This window comes from Entelurus aequoreus, linkage group LG11 (genome assembly GCF_033978785.1).
Source record: "Entelurus aequoreus isolate RoL-2023_Sb linkage group LG11, RoL_Eaeq_v1.1, whole genome shotgun sequence".
In the NCBI taxonomy this organism is placed as follows: domain Eukaryota; kingdom Metazoa; phylum Chordata; class Actinopteri; order Syngnathiformes; family Syngnathidae; genus Entelurus; species Entelurus aequoreus.
The window spans coordinates 71,298,368-71,321,118 of record NC_084741.1 but is presented as its reverse complement, the minus strand read 5'-3'; the positions used below and the strand labels follow the sequence as shown (position 1 = coordinate 71,321,118).

General features: G+C 40.5%; 1 protein-coding gene across 2 annotated transcripts in view; it reads left to right on the top strand.

Annotated features, from left to right (window-relative positions):
• Nucleotides 1–22,751, top strand: part of bcam (basal cell adhesion molecule (Lutheran blood group)) — a 193,960-nt gene that overhangs the window by 126,974 nt on the left and 44,235 nt on the right. For both annotated transcript variants that reach the window (XM_062063945.1, XM_062063946.1), the window contains exons 3-9: nt 3,700–3,916; nt 11,043–11,116; nt 14,315–14,411; nt 14,483–14,665; nt 18,883–19,004; nt 19,071–19,212; nt 19,533–19,648. In XM_062063945.1, the coding sequence (XP_061919929.1) occupies nt 3,700–3,916; nt 11,043–11,116; nt 14,315–14,411; nt 14,483–14,665; nt 18,883–19,004; nt 19,071–19,212; nt 19,533–19,648 (951 nt within the window). The remainder of the gene's footprint in view (nt 1–3,699; nt 3,917–11,042; nt 11,117–14,314; nt 14,412–14,482; nt 14,666–18,882; nt 19,005–19,070; nt 19,213–19,532; nt 19,649–22,751) is intronic.

Below are 22,751 nucleotides of genomic sequence, written 5' to 3'. Positions count from 1 at the left end.
ACTTTGTGACTTCAATAATAAATATGGCAGTGCCATGTTGGCATTTTTTTTCCATAACTTGAGTTGATTTATTTTGGAAAACCTTGTTACGTTGTTTAATGCATCCAGCGGGGCATCACAACTAAATTAGGCATAATAATGTGTTCATTCCACGACTGTACCGTATTTTTCGGACTATAAGTCGCAGTTTTTTTCATAGTTTGGCCGGGGTTGCGACTTATGCTCAAGAGCGACTTATGTGTGAAATTATTAACACATTACCGTAAAAGATCAAATATTATTATTTAGCTCATTCACGTAAGAGACCAGGGGCCGTACTTATCAAGCTTCTTAGAATTACTCCCAAGAAGTCTGCTAAGAGTTGACTTAAGAGTAAATAAATTCTTGGCTGAAAGCTGCACTTAAAAGTTAGTTATCAAGCGTCTTACTCACACTTTCAGCGAAGTGTAGGACTGAATCTTAAGTGTCACACTCAGAGCTGAATTACGACATTACTATGTGCCGTAAACGCAATTTTAGGTGACGTCATTTCTGTGTCCATAGAAATGACCAATCACGGAAGGGAATCCGTTGTCTAAGAATAAAGAAATATCTTGGAAATATTTAAGTGGACAATGGGAGTGTATATTTTGACAATAAACTACAAAATAATACAAAACAAACTAGTCCCCGCCGGCACTCACGCTACCGCTCCCTCTCTTCTCTCGCCCACACACTCACTGACGTCACTCACCTCACGGCCACACACATACGCTACTGTCATAACATTTTCTTTCCAATTCATTAATTAGGCAACTAATTTGAAACTGGTGTGGGTGGCTCTATATATACTAGCCCACTGCAGACACATGCAGAAATCAACAAGGAATCGAAAAGTATTAAATATGTGACAAAAATAATATCCGCTCTGTCTAAACGATACCGTTTGATCAGCTGCTCGTCATCAAAAAACAAACAAACATTGTTCCGTTCCCTGAACGTTCGCGCACGTCTCTCTCGCCTCAGTGCCATCCCCTGCTGGCAACTCCTAACCACTTAAGACACCTCTGAAGGTCTCTTAAATATCGTGGAGAGTAGGAGTGATTCTTAGACTTAAGAACGTTGATAAAAAGCTTTTATTCTTAAGTTTGAGAGTAGGACTAAATTTCGCAAATTCTCAGGACTTAAGAGTAAAATGGCACTCTAAGAAGCTTGATAAGTACGGCCCCAGACGTATAAGATTTCATGGGATTTAGCGATTAGGAGTGACAGATTGTTTGGTAAACGTATAGCATGTTCTATATGTTATAGTTATTTGAATGACTCTTACCATTATATGTTACGTTAACATACCAGTTGGTTATTTATGCCTCATATAACGTACACTTATTCAGCCTTTATTTATTTTAAATTGCCTTTCAAATGTCTATTCTTGGTGTTGGCTTTTATCAAATAAATTTCCCCAAAAAATGCGACTTATACTCCAGTGCGACTTATATATGTTTTTTTCCTTCTTTATTATGCATTTTTGGCAGGTGCGACTTATACTCCGGTGCGACTTATACTCCGAAAAATACGGTAATCATAACCATCAATGCACCACTAATTCTCTTGTCTCAAAGTAGGCCTACAAAGCAATTTGCTACCTGCTGCCACCTACTGATATGGAAGAGTATTACACGGCTACACTGTCGATATCTGGACAGCACATAATTATTGGTTTTCAAAAAATATTTTTCACACCAACGAGGTGAAATTGCATCATTTCCCACGACACACCAGACAATATGGTTGACAAACACCGACCGAGAAAACAAGGAAGTATTTTAAATGTAGATAGGCATCATCATAAGTTCCGCTTTTATGTACAGTACAGGCCAAAAGTTTGGACACACCTTCTCATTCAATGCGTTTTCTTTATTTTCATGACTATTTACATTGTAGATTGTCACCGAAGGCATCAAAACTATGAATGAACACATGTGGTTAACAAAAAAAGGTGAAATAACTGAAAACATGTGTTGTATTCTAGTTTCTTCAAAATAGCCAACCTTTGCTCTGATTACTGCTTTGCACACTCTTGGCATTCTCTCGATAGTTGCTTGAAACGGTTTCCACTTCACAGGTGTGCCTTATCAGGGTTGATTAGTGGGATTTCTTGCTTTATCAATGGGGTTGGGACCAACAGTTGTGTTGTGAGTGAGAAGGTGTGTCCAAACTTTTGGCCTGTACTTTATTTAAGTCATTTGGAAAGTAATATTTGATTGATAATTAAAATAATATGATCAATTAAAGTAAGGTCTATTCAGGTGTACTGGAGAGGAGGCTACGCCGGATAGTCAAATGTCGGATTCAGGAGGAACAGTGTGGTTTTCGTCCTGGTCGTGGAACTGTGGACCAGCTCTATACTCTCGGCAGGGTCCTTGAGGGTGCATGGGAGTTTGCCCAACCAGTCTACATGTGCTTTGTGGACTTGGAGAAGGCATTCGGAAGTCCTGTGGGGAGTGCTCAGAGAGTATGGGGTATCGGACTGTCTGATTGTGGCGGTCCGCTCCCTGTATGATCAGTGTCAGAGCTTGGTCCGCATTGCCGGTAGTAAGTCGGACACGTTTCCAGTGAGGGTTGGACTCCGCCAAGGCTGCCCTTTGTCACCGATTCTGTTCATAACTTTTATGGACAGAATTTCTAGGCGCAGTCAGGGCGTTGAGGGTATCTGGTTTGGTGGCTGCGGGATTAGGTCTCTGCTTTTTGCAGATGATGTGGTCCTGATGGCTTCAACTGACCAGGATCTTCAGCTCTCACTGGATCGGTTCGCAGCCGAGTGTGAAGCGACTGGGATGGAAATCAGCACCTCCAAGTCCGAGTCCATGGTTCTCGCCCGGTAAAGGGTGGAGTGCCATCTCCGGGTTGGGGAGGAGATCTTGCCCCAAGTGGAGGAGTTCAAGTACCTCGGAGTCTTGTTCACGAGTGAGGGAAGAGTGGATGGTGAGATCGACAGGCGGATCGGTGCGGCGTCTTCAGTAATGCGGACGCTGTATCGATCCGTTGTGGTGAAGAAGGAGCTGAGCCGGAAGGCAAAGCTCTCAATTTACCGGTCGATCTACGTTCCCATCCTCACCTATGGTCATGAGCTTTGGGTTATGACCGAAAGGACAAGAACACGGGTACAAGCGGCCGAAATGAGTTTCCTCCGCCGGGTGGCGGGACTCTCCCTTAGAGATAGGGTGAGAATCTCTGTCATCCGGGAGGAGCTGAAAGTAAAGCCGCTGCTCCTCCACATGGAGAGGAGCCAGTTGAGGTGGTTCGGGCATCTGGTCAGGATGCCACCCGAACGCCTCCCTAGGGAGGTGTTTCGGGCACGTCTGACCGGTAGGAGGCCATGGGGAAGACCCAGGACACGTTGGGAAGACTATGCTGGCCTGGGAACGCCTCGGGATCCCCCGGGAGGAGCTGGACGAAATGGCTGGGGAGAGGAAAGTCTGGGCAACCCGACCTCGGATAAGCGGAAGAAGATGGATGGATGATTAATTAATTCATAATGAATACACATATTGTTGAAACAATATTAAAACCTCCACATTTAGCTGGGTTCCTCCTTGAAAGTGTTCGGTGTCTAATGTTTGTTGCTCAGAAATAGTCTCTCGGGACACATTCCAGTTTGAACTTCATTAAGATCCTTTGCATAATAGGCTGCCTTTAATGTTTTCTTTCCCTTCTAAGGAGGAGCAGGGAATCAGGAAGCGAGTAGCTTACCGCACCGTGGGCGGCGAGGCTAAAAGCGAGCAGGGCACCCCACTGAGCGGCCGGGTGAGCATCGACGAGGACTTTACTCTGACCATCACGTCGGTCAAACCCTCTGACGAGCTGGTCTTCATCTGCCTGGTCACCGCCGGACCTGCTGGCGCTGGAGAAGCCTCCACTAAGCTCAAAGTCTTCTGTGAGTTCACATTTATATCATTAGTTTATGGACAGTAAACAGTAGCATGTAATACCGGTATACGGTACAACCCTACATCAGACATAAGGGCGGTTATACTAAGACGTGAAACAATGTTGTATTTATTTATTAAAACAAAAAAGGGGGGGGTACCGGTACTTTTTAGAGGCGGTATAGTACCGAATATGATTCATTAGTATCGTGGGACTATACTAGTACCGGTATACCGTACAACTCAACATCAGACATAAGGGCGGTTATACTAAGACGTGAAACAAAGTTTTATTTAATTATATTTTAAAAAAAGGGGCAGGGACCGGTACTTTTTAGAGGCGGTATAGTACCGAATATGATTCATGAGTATCGCGGGACTATACTACTACCGGTATACCGTACAACCCTACATCAGACATAAGGGCGGTTATACGAAGACGTGAAACAAAGTTTTATTTATTTTTTTAAAAGGGGGGGACGGTACTTTTTAGAGGCGGTATAGTACCGAATATGATTCATTAGTATCGCGGGACTATACTAACACCGGTATACCGTACAACCCTACATCAGACATAAGGGCGGTTATACTAAGACGTGAAACAAAGTTTTATTTATTTATTTTTTTAAAAAGGGGCGGGGACCGGTACTTTTTAGAGGCGGTATAGTACCGAATATGATTCATTAGTATCGCGGGACTATACTACTACCGGTATACCGTACAACCCTACATCAGACATAAGGGTGGTTATACAAAGACGTGAAACAAAGTTTTATTTATTTATATTTTAAAAAAGGGGCGGGGACCGGTACTTTTTAGAGGCGGTATAGTACCGAATATGATTCATGAGTATCGCGGGACTATACTACTACCGATATACCGTACAACCCTACATCAGACATAAGGGCGGTTATACGAAGACGTGAAACAAAGTTGTTGTTTTTTTTTTTCAAAAGGGGGGGGACCGGTACTTTTTAGAGGCGGTATAGTACCGAATATGATTCATTAGTATCGCGGGACTATACTAACACCGGTATACCGTACAACCCTACATCAGACATAAGGGCGGTTATACTAAGACGTGAAACAAAGTTTTATTTATTTATTTTTTTAAAAAAGGGGGGGGACCCGGTACTTTTTAGAGGCGGTATAGTACCAAATATGATTCATTAGTATCGCGGGACTATACTAGTATACCGTACAACCCTACATCAGACATAAGGGCGGTTATACAAAGACGTAAAACAAAGTTTTATTTATTTATTTTTAAAAAAAGGGGTGGACTGGTACTTTTTAGAGGCGGTATAGTACTGAATATGATTCATTAGTAGGGATATCCGATAATATCGGACTACCGATATTATCGGCCGATAAATGCTTTAAAATGTAATATCTGAAATTATCGGTATCGGTTTCAAAATTATCGGTATCGGTTTCAAAAGGTAAAATGTATAACTTTTTAAATCGCTGCTGTGTACACGGGCGTAGAGAGAAGTACAGAGCGTCAAAAACCGGCCCAGTCACATAATATCTACGGCTTATGACACACACAAGTGAATGCAACGCATACTTGATCAATAGCCATACAGGTCACACTGAGAGTGGCCGTATATAAACAACTTTAACACTGTTACAAATATGCGCCACACTGTGAACCCACACCAAACAAGAATGACAAACACATTTCGGGAGAACATCCGCACCGTAACACAACATAAACACAACAGAACAAATACCCAGAAGCCCTTGCAGCACGAACTCTTCCGGGACGCTACAATATACACCCCCCGCCACCTCAACCTTGCCCCCCCCAGCCCCGCCCACCTCAACCTCCTCATGCTCTCTCAGGGAGAGCATGTCCCAAATTCCAAGCTGCTGTTTTGAGGCATGTTAAAAAAAAATAATGCACTTTGTGACTTCAATAATAAATATGGCAGTGCCATGTTGGCATTTTTTTTTCCATAACTTAAGTTGAAGTTATTCTCTTATTTTGGAAAACCTTGTTACATTGTTTAATGCATCCAGCGGGGCATCACAACAAAATTAGGCATAATAATGTGTTCATTCCACGACTGTATATAACGGTATCGGTTGATATCGGAATCTGTAATTACGAGTTGGATATCGGAATATCGGCAAAAAAGCCATTATCGGACATCTCTATTCATTAGTATCGCGGGACTATACTAATACCGGTATACCGTACAACCCTACATCAGACATAACGGCGGTTATACTAAGATGTAAAACAAAGTTTTATCTAGAGATTAATATTCACATCCCGCCAGGAAGAAGACGCTGTTGCACTTGCATACACACGCTACATCACCATGACGACGCACTTACCACATCTAGCGTGGCCTGGATGAATACTGCCTTTTCAAACTAAAAGTGTTACCTTCTCCACGGATTTCAATGACCTTGTGTCAGGAAAGCCACCATGTTCCAGGATTTTCGCACGGCCGATTAAAAAAAAAAAGACGTCACGGCAAAGTCTTCCTCGTTAGTAAACGAGCCCGTCGCTATTCCAGACTTCCGCATTTTTTGGCCCCACTCTGGGAGAATAATATTAACTTCGAGTGGGTGAAAGAAAACACTTAAGCGCAAACATAGTGCCCTATGAACATATGCCACCAATACTAAGCAATTTGCTTCAGTAAGTTCAGCAAAGGTCAATTAACCGCAATCTAATCACTCTTGACACAATTGATGAAGAGTTCAATCACATCTGTCATGTCTCATACTTGTCACATAAATAACACTTACCACCGAAGGATAACACCTCCGCCACCACCACACCGTGTGTCCTTAACCCCCCCCCCCCCTCCCCCGCAGCCGCCCCCGATTAAACATCCGTCATGCAACCACATACCACACTTGCCAACCTTGAGACCTCCGAATTCGGGAGATTTGGGGGGGCGGGGTTAAGGGATGAGGAGTAAATTTAGAGCTAGAATTCACTGAAAGTCAAGTATTTATTTTATATATATATATATATATATATATATATATATATATATATATATATATATATATATATATATATATATATATATATATATATATATATATATATATATATATATATATATATATATATATATATATATATATATATATATATATATATATATATATATAAAATAAATACTTGACTTTCAGTGAATTCACTGAAATTCAAGTATTTCTTATATATATACTGTATGTATATATATATATATATATATATATATATATATATATATATATATATATATATATATATATATATATATACTGTATGTATATATATATATATATATATATATATATATATATATATATATATATATAAATAAATACTTGACTTTCATTGAATTCTAGCTACATATATATATTTTAGGGATGTCCGATAATGGCTTTTTGCCGATATCCGATATTCCGATATTGTCCAACCCTTAATTACCGATACCAATATCAACCGAAGATACACTTACAATTAGTACACCAACCCAAAAAAACCTCCCTCCCCCATTTACACTCATTCACACAAAAGGGTTGTTTCTTTCTGTTATTAATATTCTGGTTCCTACAATATATAAATATATATCAATACAGTCTGCAAGGGATACAGTCCGTAAGCACACATGATTGTGCGTGCTGCTGCTCCACTAATAGTACTAACCTTTAACAGTTAATTTTACTCATTTTCATTCATTACTTGTTTCTATGTAACTGTTTTTATATTGTTTTACTTTCTTTTTTTGCTCAAGAAAATGTTTTTAATTTATTTATCTTATTTTATTTTATTAATTTTTTAAAAAAAGGACCTTATCTTCACCATACCTGGTTGTCCAAATTAGGCATAATAATGTGTTAATTCCACCGACTCTATCCCTTGCAGACTGTATTGATATATATTGATATATAATGTAGGAACCAGAATTTTAATAACAGAAAGAAACAACCCTTTTGTGTGAATGAGTGTAAATGGGGGAGGGAGATTTTTTGGGGTTGGTGTACTAATTGTAAGTGTATCTTGTGTTTTTTATGTTGATTTAATAAAAAAAAAATATATATATATATATTTTAAAAAAACGATACCGATAATAAAAATAAAAAAAAATATCCGATATTACATTTTAAAGCATTTATCGGCCGATAATATCGGACACCTCTAGTATATTTATTTTATTTTATTATATATATATATATATATATATATATATATATATATATATATATATATATATATATATATATATATATATATATATATATATAAATAAAATAAATACTTGAATTTCAGTGTTCATTTATTTACACATATACACACACACAAAAGTCTGATCTACAAAATGTGGAGGCAGCATACCCCTTCCCCTTCGAGCTGTCCTGGATGAACTGAAATTATTTTTTTCCCAATCATTTTGGAACTTGCAAGCGTACTTCTTCTTCCTACTCGTCGTCGCCATGTCTCTTCTTCGTTCTTCTGCTTCGTCTCTGTTATGTTTTTTTGGACATTACTACTTGCCGTAGTTTTGAAGCAATGCATGATGGGAATGCGGATGTTGTGTGTCAGTGTCTCAACGTGCTGGCTGGAATAAACACACGCTGAGAAATAGCTCCGTGCCTGCCTACTTTATGGCTTATAGATAAACCTATGGATAACGGAGACATATATAATAGTCTCCTTTTCAGGTGAGAGGGGACGCTAAAGGCAGTGCCTTTAAGGCACGCCCCCAATATAGTTGTACGGGTGGAAAATCGGGAGGGTTGGCAAGTATGCGTGCGTACCGCCGGTGTATCAACCGAAACTAGAGGGGCAAAAAACAGTAGTCGTCAGGCTACAAAGTGCTCTTACTTGTTACCCATTAACTGTGATGTACTGGAATTTAAACTCGTAAAACGGAGCTCAGTCGGTGGCAAGTGGGCGAGTTTTATTAACAGCGGAGTGTTTGACAACAGCGCAGTGAAGTGCTGTTTGAAGCACTTAGTGCCCACAGCCTTGCCGCACAATGCCGCCGTTATTCATCGGCCACATTTGTTCGCAGGAATCCACGGGAAGGGGGGAGTGAATTATATGACATCTGTCTTGTTTGGCGTTTTGTTTTTTTTTACATAGCGGGAGTTATGAGGTCTCTGGAGGGGTGAGCTGGTGCTTGTTCTTGCTAGGGTTGGCAGGAAACAAAAAGCATGTTACTGTAAGAGACGAAATAAGACTAATTCACTGACCATTTGACAAGAGTAGGTACTTACCTGCAGGGGTACACACGGCTAGAAGTGACAAGAATAAACACTACGTATCTTGTCTGTGGTATTCTACTCCACAGTCTCCACTTTGCTGCAGTCGTCTGGTTTTTCTCACGACAGCCGCAGGGCGACCTTTTAAAGCAGGCCTGGGCAATTATTTTGACTCGGGAGTTAAAGTACCCATGATTGTCACACACTCACACGCTAGGTGTGGCGAAATTATTCTCTGCATTTCACCCATCACCCTTGATCACCCCCTGGGAGGTGAGGGGAGCAGTGAGCAGCAGCGGTGGCCGTGCCCGGGAATCTTTTTTGGTGATTCAACCCCCAATTCCAACCCTTGATGCTGAGTGCCAAGCAGGGAGGTAAAGTCTTTGGTATGACTCGGTACACTGCAAAAACTGAAATCTAAGTAAGATGAAATATCTCAAATAAGGGTGATATTTGCTTATTTTTTGTCTGATAAGATCATTCTTCTCACTTAGCAGATTTTATGTTAGAGTGTTTTACTTGTTTTAAGTGTTTTGGTCCTAAATGATCTCAGTAAGATATTACAGCTTGTTGCTGAGATTTGATGAGCTATATTGAGTAAAACATGCTTGAAACTAGAATATCAACTGTTGCAAAGCTGTGTCATCAACACTCACAAGTATAAAACTACTTTTTTAAAGTAATAATTTCTTATTTCGAGCACGTAAAAAAAAAAAAATCATGACTTTGACACAACCGTGTCTCTTAATTAAAACAGATGACAGCCAAATGGACTTTGCTCTTTTATTTTCAATGAAACAATAGAAAATACGTACTCATATAGTAGTGCAGTTGGCACAGTACAGTAAACTGACAGTTAATATTTAAACATTTAACATTTCTAACAATTTTGAACAGAAATAGTTCATGCACATTCAGATAAATTCTTCAAAATTACAATTACATTTTTTTTGGCCAGGCTGTTTATATGCGCACTAATTGACTGAAAGAGCACGCACTTGGCGCGATGATGTCATGTTATCCATGGAAAAATGCATTTTCAGACAATATGATTTGCCTGAGCGGCTAGGAGACCCCGAGAGTAACAAGCGGTTGTCTTGTTGCCTTTCCATTAAGAACAATAAATTAGTTTTTAGTATAAGTTTGCTGGTTTCAAGAAATGTAATGCCGAGTGCATATCATTATGTCAAGATAATGTCACTAGTATTTACTTAATTTAAGAATATTTTTCAACATATTGAGCAAAAAGGTCTCTTTTTTTTTTTTCTACCAAGAAAAGTGCGCTTGTTATTAGTGAGAATATACTTATTTTAAGGTATTTTAGGGTTCATTGAAGTTAGCTAATTTTACTTGTTTTGGAAAGTCTTGACAAGCCAAATTTTCTTGTTCTATTGGCAGATAATTTTGCTTAATTCAAATAAAATACACCTAATTTTTGTATTTTTGTCCTTGTTTGTTGAACACTGACTTTTTGCAGTGTGCTTCTTTCTTATTACACAAAAACGATACTAGTTTTCGGGCTGTTTGGTGATGGTGAAAGTGTGTTTGTTTGTTTAAGTAAGGGACAGCTGGCGGCGATAACCCGACCTTGCGTTTGTGCTGGGTGGAAAAGCGAAGAAATACGAGGGGGGATCTGGCACCTGTGGTGTTGCTTTTACAAGCTCTGGAGTGTTTTTTGTGGCTATGTGAGTCTGTTGACCCTTATCATGTCGTGACCGAGGTCATGGTAGAATACTGCCGAGCAGGATATTTACTGCTCAACTTAATGAACAAGGTCAGCAGCCCATGAATGCGGCAGCGGTGTTTTGTGTGTGTCTGTGCAAGCGGGGGAGGTTGGAGGTACAGGCGTTGCTTCCTCTGACTCATAATGATATGATTGTTTATCCTCATCCTCTCTTCATCTTCCCTCAGTTGCCCCTGAGAAGCCAGACCTCACACGCCCATCCAGTCAAGCCATTTCCGTGGGAGAGACCATCAGCTCCGAGGTGCGTCCGCAGTTCATTGATGCATTTGCACGATCTAATAACAAGGGTGTCCTGAGCCGGTATTAATATTTGATATCTGATATCAGCGAAAAAATTAAATATCAGATTGTTATCGGCTTGCATTTAAACTCTCCGATAATATACAAGCAGTCCTACTTGTGCAAAGCCGGACAGCCAGTTAACATCTACAAAACCTAAAACCAGTGAATTTGGCACATTGTGTAAATGGTCAATAAAAACAGAATACAATGTTTTGCAAATCCTTTTCAACTTATATTTAATTGAATAGACTGCAAAGACAAGATATTTAATGTTCAAACTGAGAAACTTAATTTTTTTTCCTTCAAATAATCATAAACTTAGAATTTAAAGGCAGCAACACATTGCGAAAAAGTTGGCACAGGGGCATGTTCACCACTGTGTTACATGGCCTTTCCTTTTAACAACACTCAGTAAACGTTTGGGAACTGAGGAGACACATTTTTGAAGCTTTTCAGGTGGAATTCTTTCCCATTCTTGCTTAAGTTGTTCAACAGTCCGGGGGTCTCAGTTGGGGTATTTTAGACTTCACATTTTCAATGGGAGACAGGTCTGGACTACAGGCAGGCCAGTCTAGTACCCGCACTATTTTACTACGAAGCCACGTTGATGTAACACGTGGCTTGGCATTGTCTCGCTGAAATAAGCAGGGGCGTCAACGATAATGTTGCTTGGATGGCAACATATGTTGCACCAAAACCTGTATGTACCTTTCAGCATTAATGGTGCCTTCACAGATGTGTAAGTTACCCATGTCTTGGGCACTAATACACCCCCATACCATCACAGATGCTAGCTTTTGAACTTTGCACCTATAACAATCCGGATGGTTCTTTTCCTCTTTGTACCAAAGGACACAAAGTCCACAATTTCCAAAAACAATTTGAAATGTGGACTCGTCCGACCACAGAACACTTTTCCACTTTGCATCAGTCCATCTCAGATGAGCTCGGGCCCAGCGAGGCCGGCAGCGTTTCTGGGTGTTGTTGATAAATGGCTTTCGCTTTGCATAGTAGAGTTTTAATTTGCACTTACAGATGTAGCGACCAACTGTAGTTACTGAAAAATTGTAAAATACACTTTAAAGGCCTACTGAAATGATTTTTTTTTTATTTAAACGGGAATAGCAGATCCATTCTATGTGTCATACTTGATCATTTCGCGATATTGCCATATTTTTGCTGAAAGGATTTAGTAGAGAAAATCGACGATAAAGTTCGCAACTTTTGCTCGCTGATAAAAAAAAAGCCTTGCCTGTAGCGGAAGTAGTGTGACGTCACAGGAGCTAGTATTCCTCACAATTCCCCGTTGTTTACAATGGAGCGAGAGAGATTCGGACCGAGAAAGTGATGATTACCCCATTAATTTGAGCGAGGATGAAAGATTCGTAGATGAGGAACGTTACAGTGAAGGACTTGAGAGGCAGTGATGGACGTATCTTTTTTCGCTCTGACCGTAACTTAGGTACAAGCTGGCTCATTGGATTCCACACTCTCCTTTTTCTATTGTAGATCACAGATTTGTATTTTAAACCACCTGGGATACTATATCCTCTTGAAAATGAGAGTCGAGAACGCGAAATGGACATTCAGTGCCTTTTATCTCCACGACAATACATCGGCGAAATGCTTTAGCTACGAGCTAACGTGATAGCATCGTGCTTTAACTGCATATAGAAACAAAATAAATAAACCCCTGACTGGAAGGATGGATAGAAAATCAACAATACTATTAAACCGTGGACATGTAAATACACGGTTAATGCTTTCCAGGCTGGCGAAGGTTAACAATGCTGTGCTAACGACGCCATTGAAGCTAACTTAGCAACCGGACTGCACAGAGCTATGCTAAAAACATTAGCTCTCCACCTACGCCAGCCAGCCCTCATTTGCTCATCAACACCCGTGCTCACCTGCGTTCCAGCGATCGGCAGAAGGACGAATGCCGATGCGTTTGGCGGCCCGGAGACGTAGGAAGTCAAGGTGAAGTCGGCGGCTAGCGCTCCAACAAAGTCCTCCTGGTTGTGTTGCTGTAGTCCGCTGCTAATACACTGATCCCACCTACAACTGTCTTCTTTGCAGCCTTCATTGTTCATTAAAAAAATTGCAAAAGATGTCCAGAATACTGTGGAATTATGAAATGAAAACAGAGCTTTTTGTATAGGATTCTACGGGGTACCATAACTTCCGTTACTCGGACTTCGTCACGCGCATACGTCATCATACCGCGATGTTTCAGCCGGATATTTCCCGGGAATTTTAAAATGTCACTTTATAAGTTAACCCGGCCGTATTGGCATGTGTTGCAATGTTAAGATTTCATCATTGATATATAAACTATCAGACTGCGTGGTCGCTAGTAGTGGCTTTCAGTAGGCCTTTAAATAAACAATATCAATATTGTATTATTATATAATTGCAATTCTTATTATTAATATTGTGTTAGTTTGTAGTGGTGGAGAGCTGACTTTTTGTTGTTGGAGTTGCGTCTTTCAAAGTGCTTTATTTTGAAAAAATGTTTTATTAATATAGCTGCGTGTGTCAAATATGAGTCATTAAATGACTCCCGCCTCATGGTACTAGAGGGCGCTAGTGATCCCAGGGATCATTCTTGCGACTACTCGGCTGCAGAAGAAGTGACAACAACAGTTTTCTAAACTGGACTTTCAATCGAAGCAGGAGGTAATAATTAAAGGAATATCTCCATCGAGACAGAGAGACTTTTAAAACTGAAGAAAGATAAGGAAAACTTCTATAAACAAGTTATCGATGCTTTTGCTCCGAAGGAGCGGCGCATGGACTTCATTTATAAGTAAAGGTAAGACCATAATAACGTTTTTTCTATTAAATGTGCTTTTCATGATGGTATCCTTACATCACACTCAAATTTACACCACACTAAATTTACCGCATGCCTTTGGTGAGCGCCGGAGTGAGAAGAGGTTTTAAATTAATTACCGCCCCGGCGCTAATTCAAGGAAATACGGTAAGTTGAAAAGGATTAGCAATTCATTGTATTCTGTTTTTATTTACCATTTACACAATGTGCCAACTTCACTGGTTTTGGGTTTTGTAGTTGGATGCAAATTCTGTGGTAAAACCGAGTAAGGACACACTTTTTGATGCAGCTCATTCGAAGTTACTCTTTGTGGATAACTAGATCGGTACCTGCGTGTCAATGAATGGACACCCCCAGCCGAGGATCATCTGGTTCAAAGATGGCCAGCCGCTACCTGAGGTCAAAGACAGGAAAGAAAGTATGTATGAGTATTACCTCAAGTCGGACAAACTCATTCAACCAAATTTTTTGTCTCGCCTTCCCCGTCAGAAACCTACATGATTCCCTCGGTGGTGAAGGAGGCGTCGGGTCTGTACACCATCAAGAGCACCTTGTACATGCAGCCCACTAAGGCCGACAAGGACTCGGTGTTCCAGTGCACGGTGGAGTACAGCATGCTGGGGGACCAGAACAAACAGACCAAGTCCGACTCCATCACCATCAACCTCAACTGTGAGGGCAACAACAAAAAAATATCAGCTTCTAAAATAACGGCGACCCTATGAACTACAGCTATCTTTCTCCATTATCAACTACGAGCGCTTTATCTTACCTACGACAGGCGAGATAAGGAAGTGCCCCCGAGAGTGAAGGTGATCCACAGCAGGCAAATGTACGATCGACGAAGATACCAACGAGATAGCTAAATGCGTGATTTAAAGGATTACACGCTCACATTACTGACAGCTAACAAGCGTCTGTGAAAGCTGAGCCTCCTCGGTGCTATACCAATAACTCGGGGTGTAATCTGGTTACCTCCTTCCATCCATCCATTTTCCTCCGCTTATCCGAGGTCTAAGCAGAGAAGGCCAGACTTCCCTCTCCCCGGCCGCTTCGTCCAGCTCCTCCCGGGGGATCCCGAGGCGTTCCCAGGCCAGCATAGTCTTCCCAACGTGTCCTGGGTCTTCCCCTTGGCGTCCTGCCGGTCAGACGTGCCCCAAGGGAGGCGTTCGGGTGGCATCTCGAGCAGATGCCCGAACCACCTCACCTGGCTCTTCTCCATGTGGAGGAGCAGCGGCTTTACCTTCAACACATTCTGTAAATTCAAACTATCTTTTTTCCAAGTTCTAAAGAATTCCAGAATTCCTGGCTTTCTAAAGCTCTATTCCCACCCTTTTTTCTGGCGACTACTCCTTCCACATTTTTCACCCGATTCAAACCGTTCCAACTTCAATTGTTCAGCCTATTCGGGAATCACGGGCTTTCCCTTGAAAAATGTAAAAAATTCCCAGAATTCCAGGTTTCCCGGGACATTGTTTCCCATTCAAAATGAATTGGCCATTTTTCAAACTTTCACCATTTACACATTTTTCAACCGATTCAAACCAATTCAACACATTCTGGAAATTCAAACTATCTTTTTTCCAAGTTCAAAATAATTCCAGAATTCCTGGCTTTCCGAAGCTCTATTTCCACCCTTTTTTCTGGCGACTCTACTCCCTGCCACATTTTTCAACGCATTTCAACCGTTCCACCGTCAAAACACTCCTCTTAATCAGGACAAAAAAACAAAGTTGTTTTTTGAACTGGAAAAATTCCCGGTTTTCCCGAAATTCCAGGAATTCCGTAATACCATTTCTCAATTTAACATGTTACTACTTCAACATTTCTCGACCGATTTGAAATATGTCAATACCAACCATTTCAACTCATTCAGACCATTTAAGTTGTTTACCATTTTCAAACCATTCCAACTTCGAACTGTTCAGCCTATTCTGGAATCGCGGGCTTCCCCTTGAAAAATTCCAAAAATTCCCAGATTTCCCAGAATTCTAGGTTTTCCTGGACCTTTTTCCCATTCAAAATGAATTGGTGAAAGTTTGAAAAATGTCCATTTCCACATTTTTCAACCGATTCAAACCATTCCACTTTCAACACATTCCACCATCCTGGAAATTGAAACTACCTTTTTTCCAAGTTCAAAAGAATTCCATTCCTCTTAATCAGGACAAAAAACCCGAAGTTTTCCCGAAATTCCAGGAATTCCTTAATACCATTTCTCAATTCAACTTGTTACTACTTCAACATTTCTCTACTGATTTAAAACATTTCAACACCGGCCATTTCAATAATTTCAAACCATTCAAGTTGTTTACCATTTTCCCCCCAAATAAATCCTGCTTTTTCTAAAATTCCCAAATTTTGGGGGAAATTCCCATTGATGTCAATGGAATTTTCCAAAAAATTCTTCAATGTTCTACAACTCCCACATTTTTCATCTGATTCAAACGGTTCCAACTTCAAAATATCCAGCCTGTTTGGGAATTGTGTGCTCTCCTTTAACAATTCTAAAAAAAATGTCCAGGATTTCAGTTCAACTTCAGCATTGGAGCATTCACACACAATTTCTTCAGGAATTGCCTCATCTAGTTAAACTTCTTCTTCTTTTCCAGATTTTGGCGCGCTCTACCTTCCACATTTTTCTCCCGATTCAAACCGTTCCAACTTCAAACTGTTCAGCCTATTCTGGAATTGCGGGCTTCCCCTTGAAAAGTTCCAAAAATTCCCAGAATTCCAGGTTTTCCGGGACCTTTTTCCCATTCAAAATGAATTGGTGACAGTTTGAAAAATGACCATTTTCACATTTTTCCACCGATTCAAACCATTCCACTTTCAACACATTCCACAATTCTGGAAATTTAAACTACCTTTTTTCCAAGTTCAAAAGAATTCCATTCCTCTTAATCAGGACAAAAAACCCGAAGTTTTCCCGAAATTCCAGGAATTCCTTAACACAATTTCTCAATTCAACGTGTTACTACTTCAACATTTCTCTACTGATTTGAAAAATTTCAACACCGGCCATTTCAACAATTTCAAACCATTCAAGTTGTTTACCATTTTCCCCCCAAAAAATCCTGCTTTTCCTAAAATTCCCCAAATTTGGGGGGAAATTCCCATTGATGTCAATGGAATTTTCCAAAAAATTCTTCAAAGTTCTACAACTCCCACATTTTTCATCTGATTCAAACTGTCCCTACTTCAAAATATCCAGCCTGTTTGGGAATTGTGTGCTCTCCTTTAACAATTCTAAAAAAAATGTCCAGGATTTTAGTTCAACTTCAGCTTTGGAGCATTCACACACAATTTCTTCAGGAATTGCCTCATCTAGTTAAATTTATTCTTCTTCTCCATATTTTGGCGCGCTCTACCTTCCACATTTTTCTCCCGATTCAAACCGTTCCAACTTCGAACTGTTCAGCCTATTCTGCAATCACGGGCTTCCCCTTGAAAAATTCCCAGATTTCCCAGAATTCCAGGTTTTCCGGGGCCTTTTTCCCATTCAAAATGAATTGGTGAAAGTTTGAAAAATGACCATTTCCACATTTTTCAACCGATTCAAACCATTCCACTTTCAACACATTCCACCATTCTGGAAATTGAAACTACAGTTTTTCCAAGTTCAAATTCCTCTTAATCAGGACAAAAAACCCGAAGTTTTCCCGAAATTCCAGGAATTCCTTAATACCATTTCTCAATTCAACATGTTACTACTTCAACATTTCTCTACTGATTTGAACAATTTCAACACCGGCCATTTCAACAATTTCAAACCATTCAAGTTGTTTACCATTTCCCCCCCAAAAATCCTGCTTTTCCTAAAATTCCCAAATTTGGGGGAAAATTCCCATTGATTTCAATGGAATTTTCCAAAAAAATTCTTCAAAGTTCTACAACTCCCACATTTTTCATCTGATTCAAACGGTTCCAACTTCAAAATATCCAGCCTGTTTGGGAATTGTGTGCTCTCCTTTAACAATTCTAAAAAAAAATGTCCAGGATTTTAGTTCAACTTCAGCTTTGGAGCATTCACACACAATTTCTTTAGGAATTGCCTCGTCTAGTTAAACTTCTTCTTCTTCTCCAGATTTTGGCGCGCTCTACCTTCCACATTTTTCTCCCGATTCAAACCGTTCCAACTTCGAACTGTTCAGCCTATTCTGGAATCGCGGGATTCCCCTTGAAAAATTCCTAAAATTCCCAGAATTTCAGGTTTTCCGGGACCTTTTTCCCATTCAAAATGAATTGGTGAAAGTTTGAAAAATGACCATTTTCACATTTTTCAACCGATTCAAACCATTCCACCTTCAACACATTCCACCATCCTGGAAATTGAAACTACATGTTTTCCAAGTTCAAAAGAATTCCAGGATTTTCCATAATTCCTGGCTTTCCAAAGCTCTATTTCCACCCTTTTTTCTGGCGACTACTCCTTCCACATTTTTCAACGCATTTCAATTGTTCCACCGTCAAAACATTCCTCTTAATCAGGACAAAAAAAAGAAGTTTTCCCGAAATTCCAGGAATTCCGTTTTACCATTTCTCAATTCAACATGTTACTACTTCAACATTCACACACAATTTCTTCAGGAATTGCCTCGTCTAGTTTACTGTTATGATTGAGGCCCAAAGAGGTCGAGATACACACAAGTGCTCAATACAACAAATTGTAGTCATTACTATAACACTTGTATGCATGTTTTTTAAAGACTATGTGTCATTACCATTTGACCTTTTGACCAACTTCACCCCAGAAGAAGAAGAATGTGAAAAAAAGGGAAGATGAGGCACTGGAAAAGTGTGTGTGGAATGCTTCAATTGATGATAAAGTGCGAGTGGAAGCTTATCCAAAGGAGGAATTTTCACCTGTTCCTCCCACGTCTGTCTAGATCCCTCGGAAACTGCGACCTTTACCCTCCTCAACACTCATCCCGTCAAGGAGGGCGATAACGTCACCATGAAGTGCGAGACCGACGGGAACCCTCAGCCGGAGTTTGACTTCAGCAAAGATGTATGGGTGAACACAAGGGTCCCATTTTTTAAAAGCACTTTTTCCTCATAAAGATGTCCTTTCTAGGGTAAAACCGTGAACGGTGTTGGCGGGCTCCTGGTGTTGAAATCCGCCAAGCGGACCGACACCGGCGTGTACAAGTGCACGGCCTTCGATTTCGACAACATAGAGGCCGACCTCAAGGGAGAGATCAACCTCAGCGTGCACTGTGAGTGATTCCTCCGTCCCTAAAGCGTGGAAATTAAAAGGCTGCGCCGGTCCAATTCGATTGTTCACGCTTGGCGTGTTGCTTTAAAGTCATCCACAGCACAGTGCCCTAATTTGACCCTATCAAACACATTTAGGCGGGAGATAACCTCGCAATAGTGTGGAACGGGCTTAGCACAAAGTGGGCTTAACTTCAGAGAAAGGGGCATTAGCTTATGGACTTAACAATATTCCACTTTGTGTAACCCTCTTAGGAGATTTATGACATGCTTTCTAATTGATTTTTCTACCCCCCTGTATGTCTCTCTTTGTCCCTGTCAGACATTGATCCCGTGAGTGTGACTCCAGTGGAGCCTCAGGTCGTCATGCTTGGAGACAAGGTGGAGTGGCAGTGCAAGACCAAGGCCTCTGCCGCGCACACCGTGCAATGGAAAAAGGTGAGCATGCTGGATTTACCGTATTTTTCCGACTATAAGGCGCACTTAAAATCCTTTCATTTTCTCAAAAATCGCCAGTGCGCCTGATGTACGGAATAATTCTGGTTGTGCTTACCGACCTCGAAGCAATTTTACTTGGCACATGGTGTAATGATAAGTGACTAGTAGATGGCAGTCACACATAAGAGATACGTGTAGACTGCAGTATGATGCCAGTAAACCACGCCAAAACTTTAAATGTTCCATTGAAAATAGAGAACATTACACACGGCACTCAAAAATCTGTCAAAATGTTTTTAGTACGACTTTGAAGCCGCACCGCTTGTTGGATTGTCGGCCCATTACGTCTACCGGAGTCCGAGATACGAGTATTACTATGGTGTGTGTATAAGGACCGCCAAATGGCACCCATTCGCAGACATACATGTATTATCTGGTATTTTGTTTCACAATAAAAGGTGAGCATGCTGGATTTACCGTATTTTTCCGACTATAAGGCGCACTTAAAATCCTTTCATTTTCTCAAAAATCGCCAGTGCGCCTGATGTACGGAATAATTCTGGTTGTGCTTACCGACCTCGAAGCAATTTTACTTGGTACATGGTGTAATGATAAGTGACTAGTAGATGGCAGTCACACATAAGAGATACGTGTAGACTGCAGTATGACGCCAGTAAACCACACCAAAACTTTAAATGTTCCATTGAAAATAGAGAACATTACACACGGCACTCAAAAATCTGTCAAAATGTTTTTAGTACGACTTTGAAGCCGCACCGCTTGATGGATTGTCGGCCCATTACGGCTACCGGAGTCCGAGATACGAGTATTACTATGGTGTATGTATAAGGACCGCCAAATGGCACTCTGCGTGTATGTATAAGGACCGCCAAATGGCACCCATTCGCAGACATACATGTATTATCTGGTATTTTGTTTCACAATAAAAGGTGAGCATGCTGGATTTACCGTATTTTTCCGACTATAAGGCGCACTTAAAATCCTTTCATTTTCTCAAAAATCGCCAGTGCGCCTGATGTACGGAATAATTCTGGTTGTGCTTACCGACCTCGAAGCAATTTTACTTGGTAGATAGTGTAATGATAAGTGACTAGTAGATGGCAGTCACACATAAGAGATACGTGTAGACTGCAGTATGACGCCAGTAAACCACACCAAAACTTTAAATGTTCCATTGAAAATAGAGAACATTACACACGGCACACAAAAATCTGTCAAAATGTTTTTAGTACGACTTTGAAGCCACACCGCTTGTTGGATTGTCGGCCCATTACGGCTACCGGAGTCCGAGATACGAGTATTACTATGGTGTGTGTATAAGGACCGCCAAATGGCACCCATTCGCAGACATACATGTATTATCTGGTATTTTGTTTCACAATAAAAGGTGAGCATGCTGGATTTACCGTATTTTTCCGACAATAAGGCGCACTTAAAATCCTTTCATTTTCTCAAAAATCGCCAGTGCGCCTAATGTACGGAATAATTCTGGTTGTGCTTACCGACCTCGAAGCAATTTTACTTGGTAGATAGTGTAATGATAAGTGACTAGTAGATGGCAGTCACACATAAGAGATACGTGTAGACTGCAGTATGACGCCAGTAAACCACACCAAAACTTTAAATGTTCCATTGAAAATAGAGAACATTACACACGGCACTCAAAAATCTGTCAAAATGTTTTTAGTACGACTTTGAAGCCGCACCGCTTGATGGATTGTCGGCCCATTACGGCTACCGGAGTCCGAGATACGAGTATTACTATGGTGTGTGTATAAGGACCGCCAAATGGCACCCATTCGCAGACATACATGTATTATCTGGTATTTTGTTTCACAATAAAAGGTGAGCATGCTGGATTTACCGTATTTTTCCGACTATAAGGCGCACTTAAAATCCTTTCATTTTCTCAAAAATCGCCTGTGCGCCTGATGTACGGAATAATTCTGGTTGTGCTTACCGACCTCGAAGCAATTTTACTTGGTACATGGTGTAATGATAAGTGACTAGTAGATGGCAGTCACACATAAGAGATACGTGTAGACTGCAGTATGACGCCAGTAAACCACACCAAAGCTTTAAATGTTCCATTGAAAATAGAGAACATTACACACGGCACTCAAAAATCTGTCAAAATGTTTTAGTACGACTTTGAAGCCAAGCCAAGGCAAGATTGTTTTATACATTTCTCCGCAATGCCTCTGCAATGGCTTTCTTAGGCTTGATTTAACATTCTGGGGACTTACGTAGAGTCCAAATATGTAGAGCCCAAATACACAAGTTTTCTTACCAATAGGTAAAAAACTTGGTTTTGCACGATTGGGCCCCTTTAAAGGGGAACTTCACTTTTTGGGGGAAATTTTGCACAATCATAATGAGACAGTTTTTTTTGCATTCTAAATATTAAATAAATGCGAATAGAAAGTCTGCTTATAATGGAACTTATGGGAGCCACTCAATTTAACCTATTTTGCTTCAGCTGTTACATATACTGTAATATTGTACATGGTAATTGGGATTTGTTATACCGTATTTTTCGGAGTATAAGTCGCTCCGGAGTATAAGTCGCACCGGCCGAAAATGCATAATGAAGAAGGAAAAAAACATATATAAGTCGCACTGGAGTATAAGTCGCATTTTTGGGGGAAATGTATTTGATAAAAGCCAACACCAAGAATAGACATTTGAAAGGCAATTTAAAAGAAATAAAGAATAGTGAACAACAGGCTGAATAAGTGTACGTTATATGAGGCATAAATAACCAACTGAGAACGTGCCTGGTATGTTAACGTAACATATTATGGCAGACCTGGTCATTCTGCGGCCCGCGGGCCACATCCGGCCCTTTGTGCGTCCCTGTCCGGCCCGCGTGAGGCCAATTATAAATTACAAAATACATTTTAAAAAGTATCTATGTCGAGTGTGCAATACAACGGTGCTGCTTTTGTTTTGAAAATCGTTATTTGTATTACTTCCGTGTGGACGTATGCGTGTGCGTGATTGTGAGTGAATGTGAACAGCTGCAATCATTAATTACAAAATAAAGTTGAAAAAACATCTATGTCGTGCGCGCAATACAACT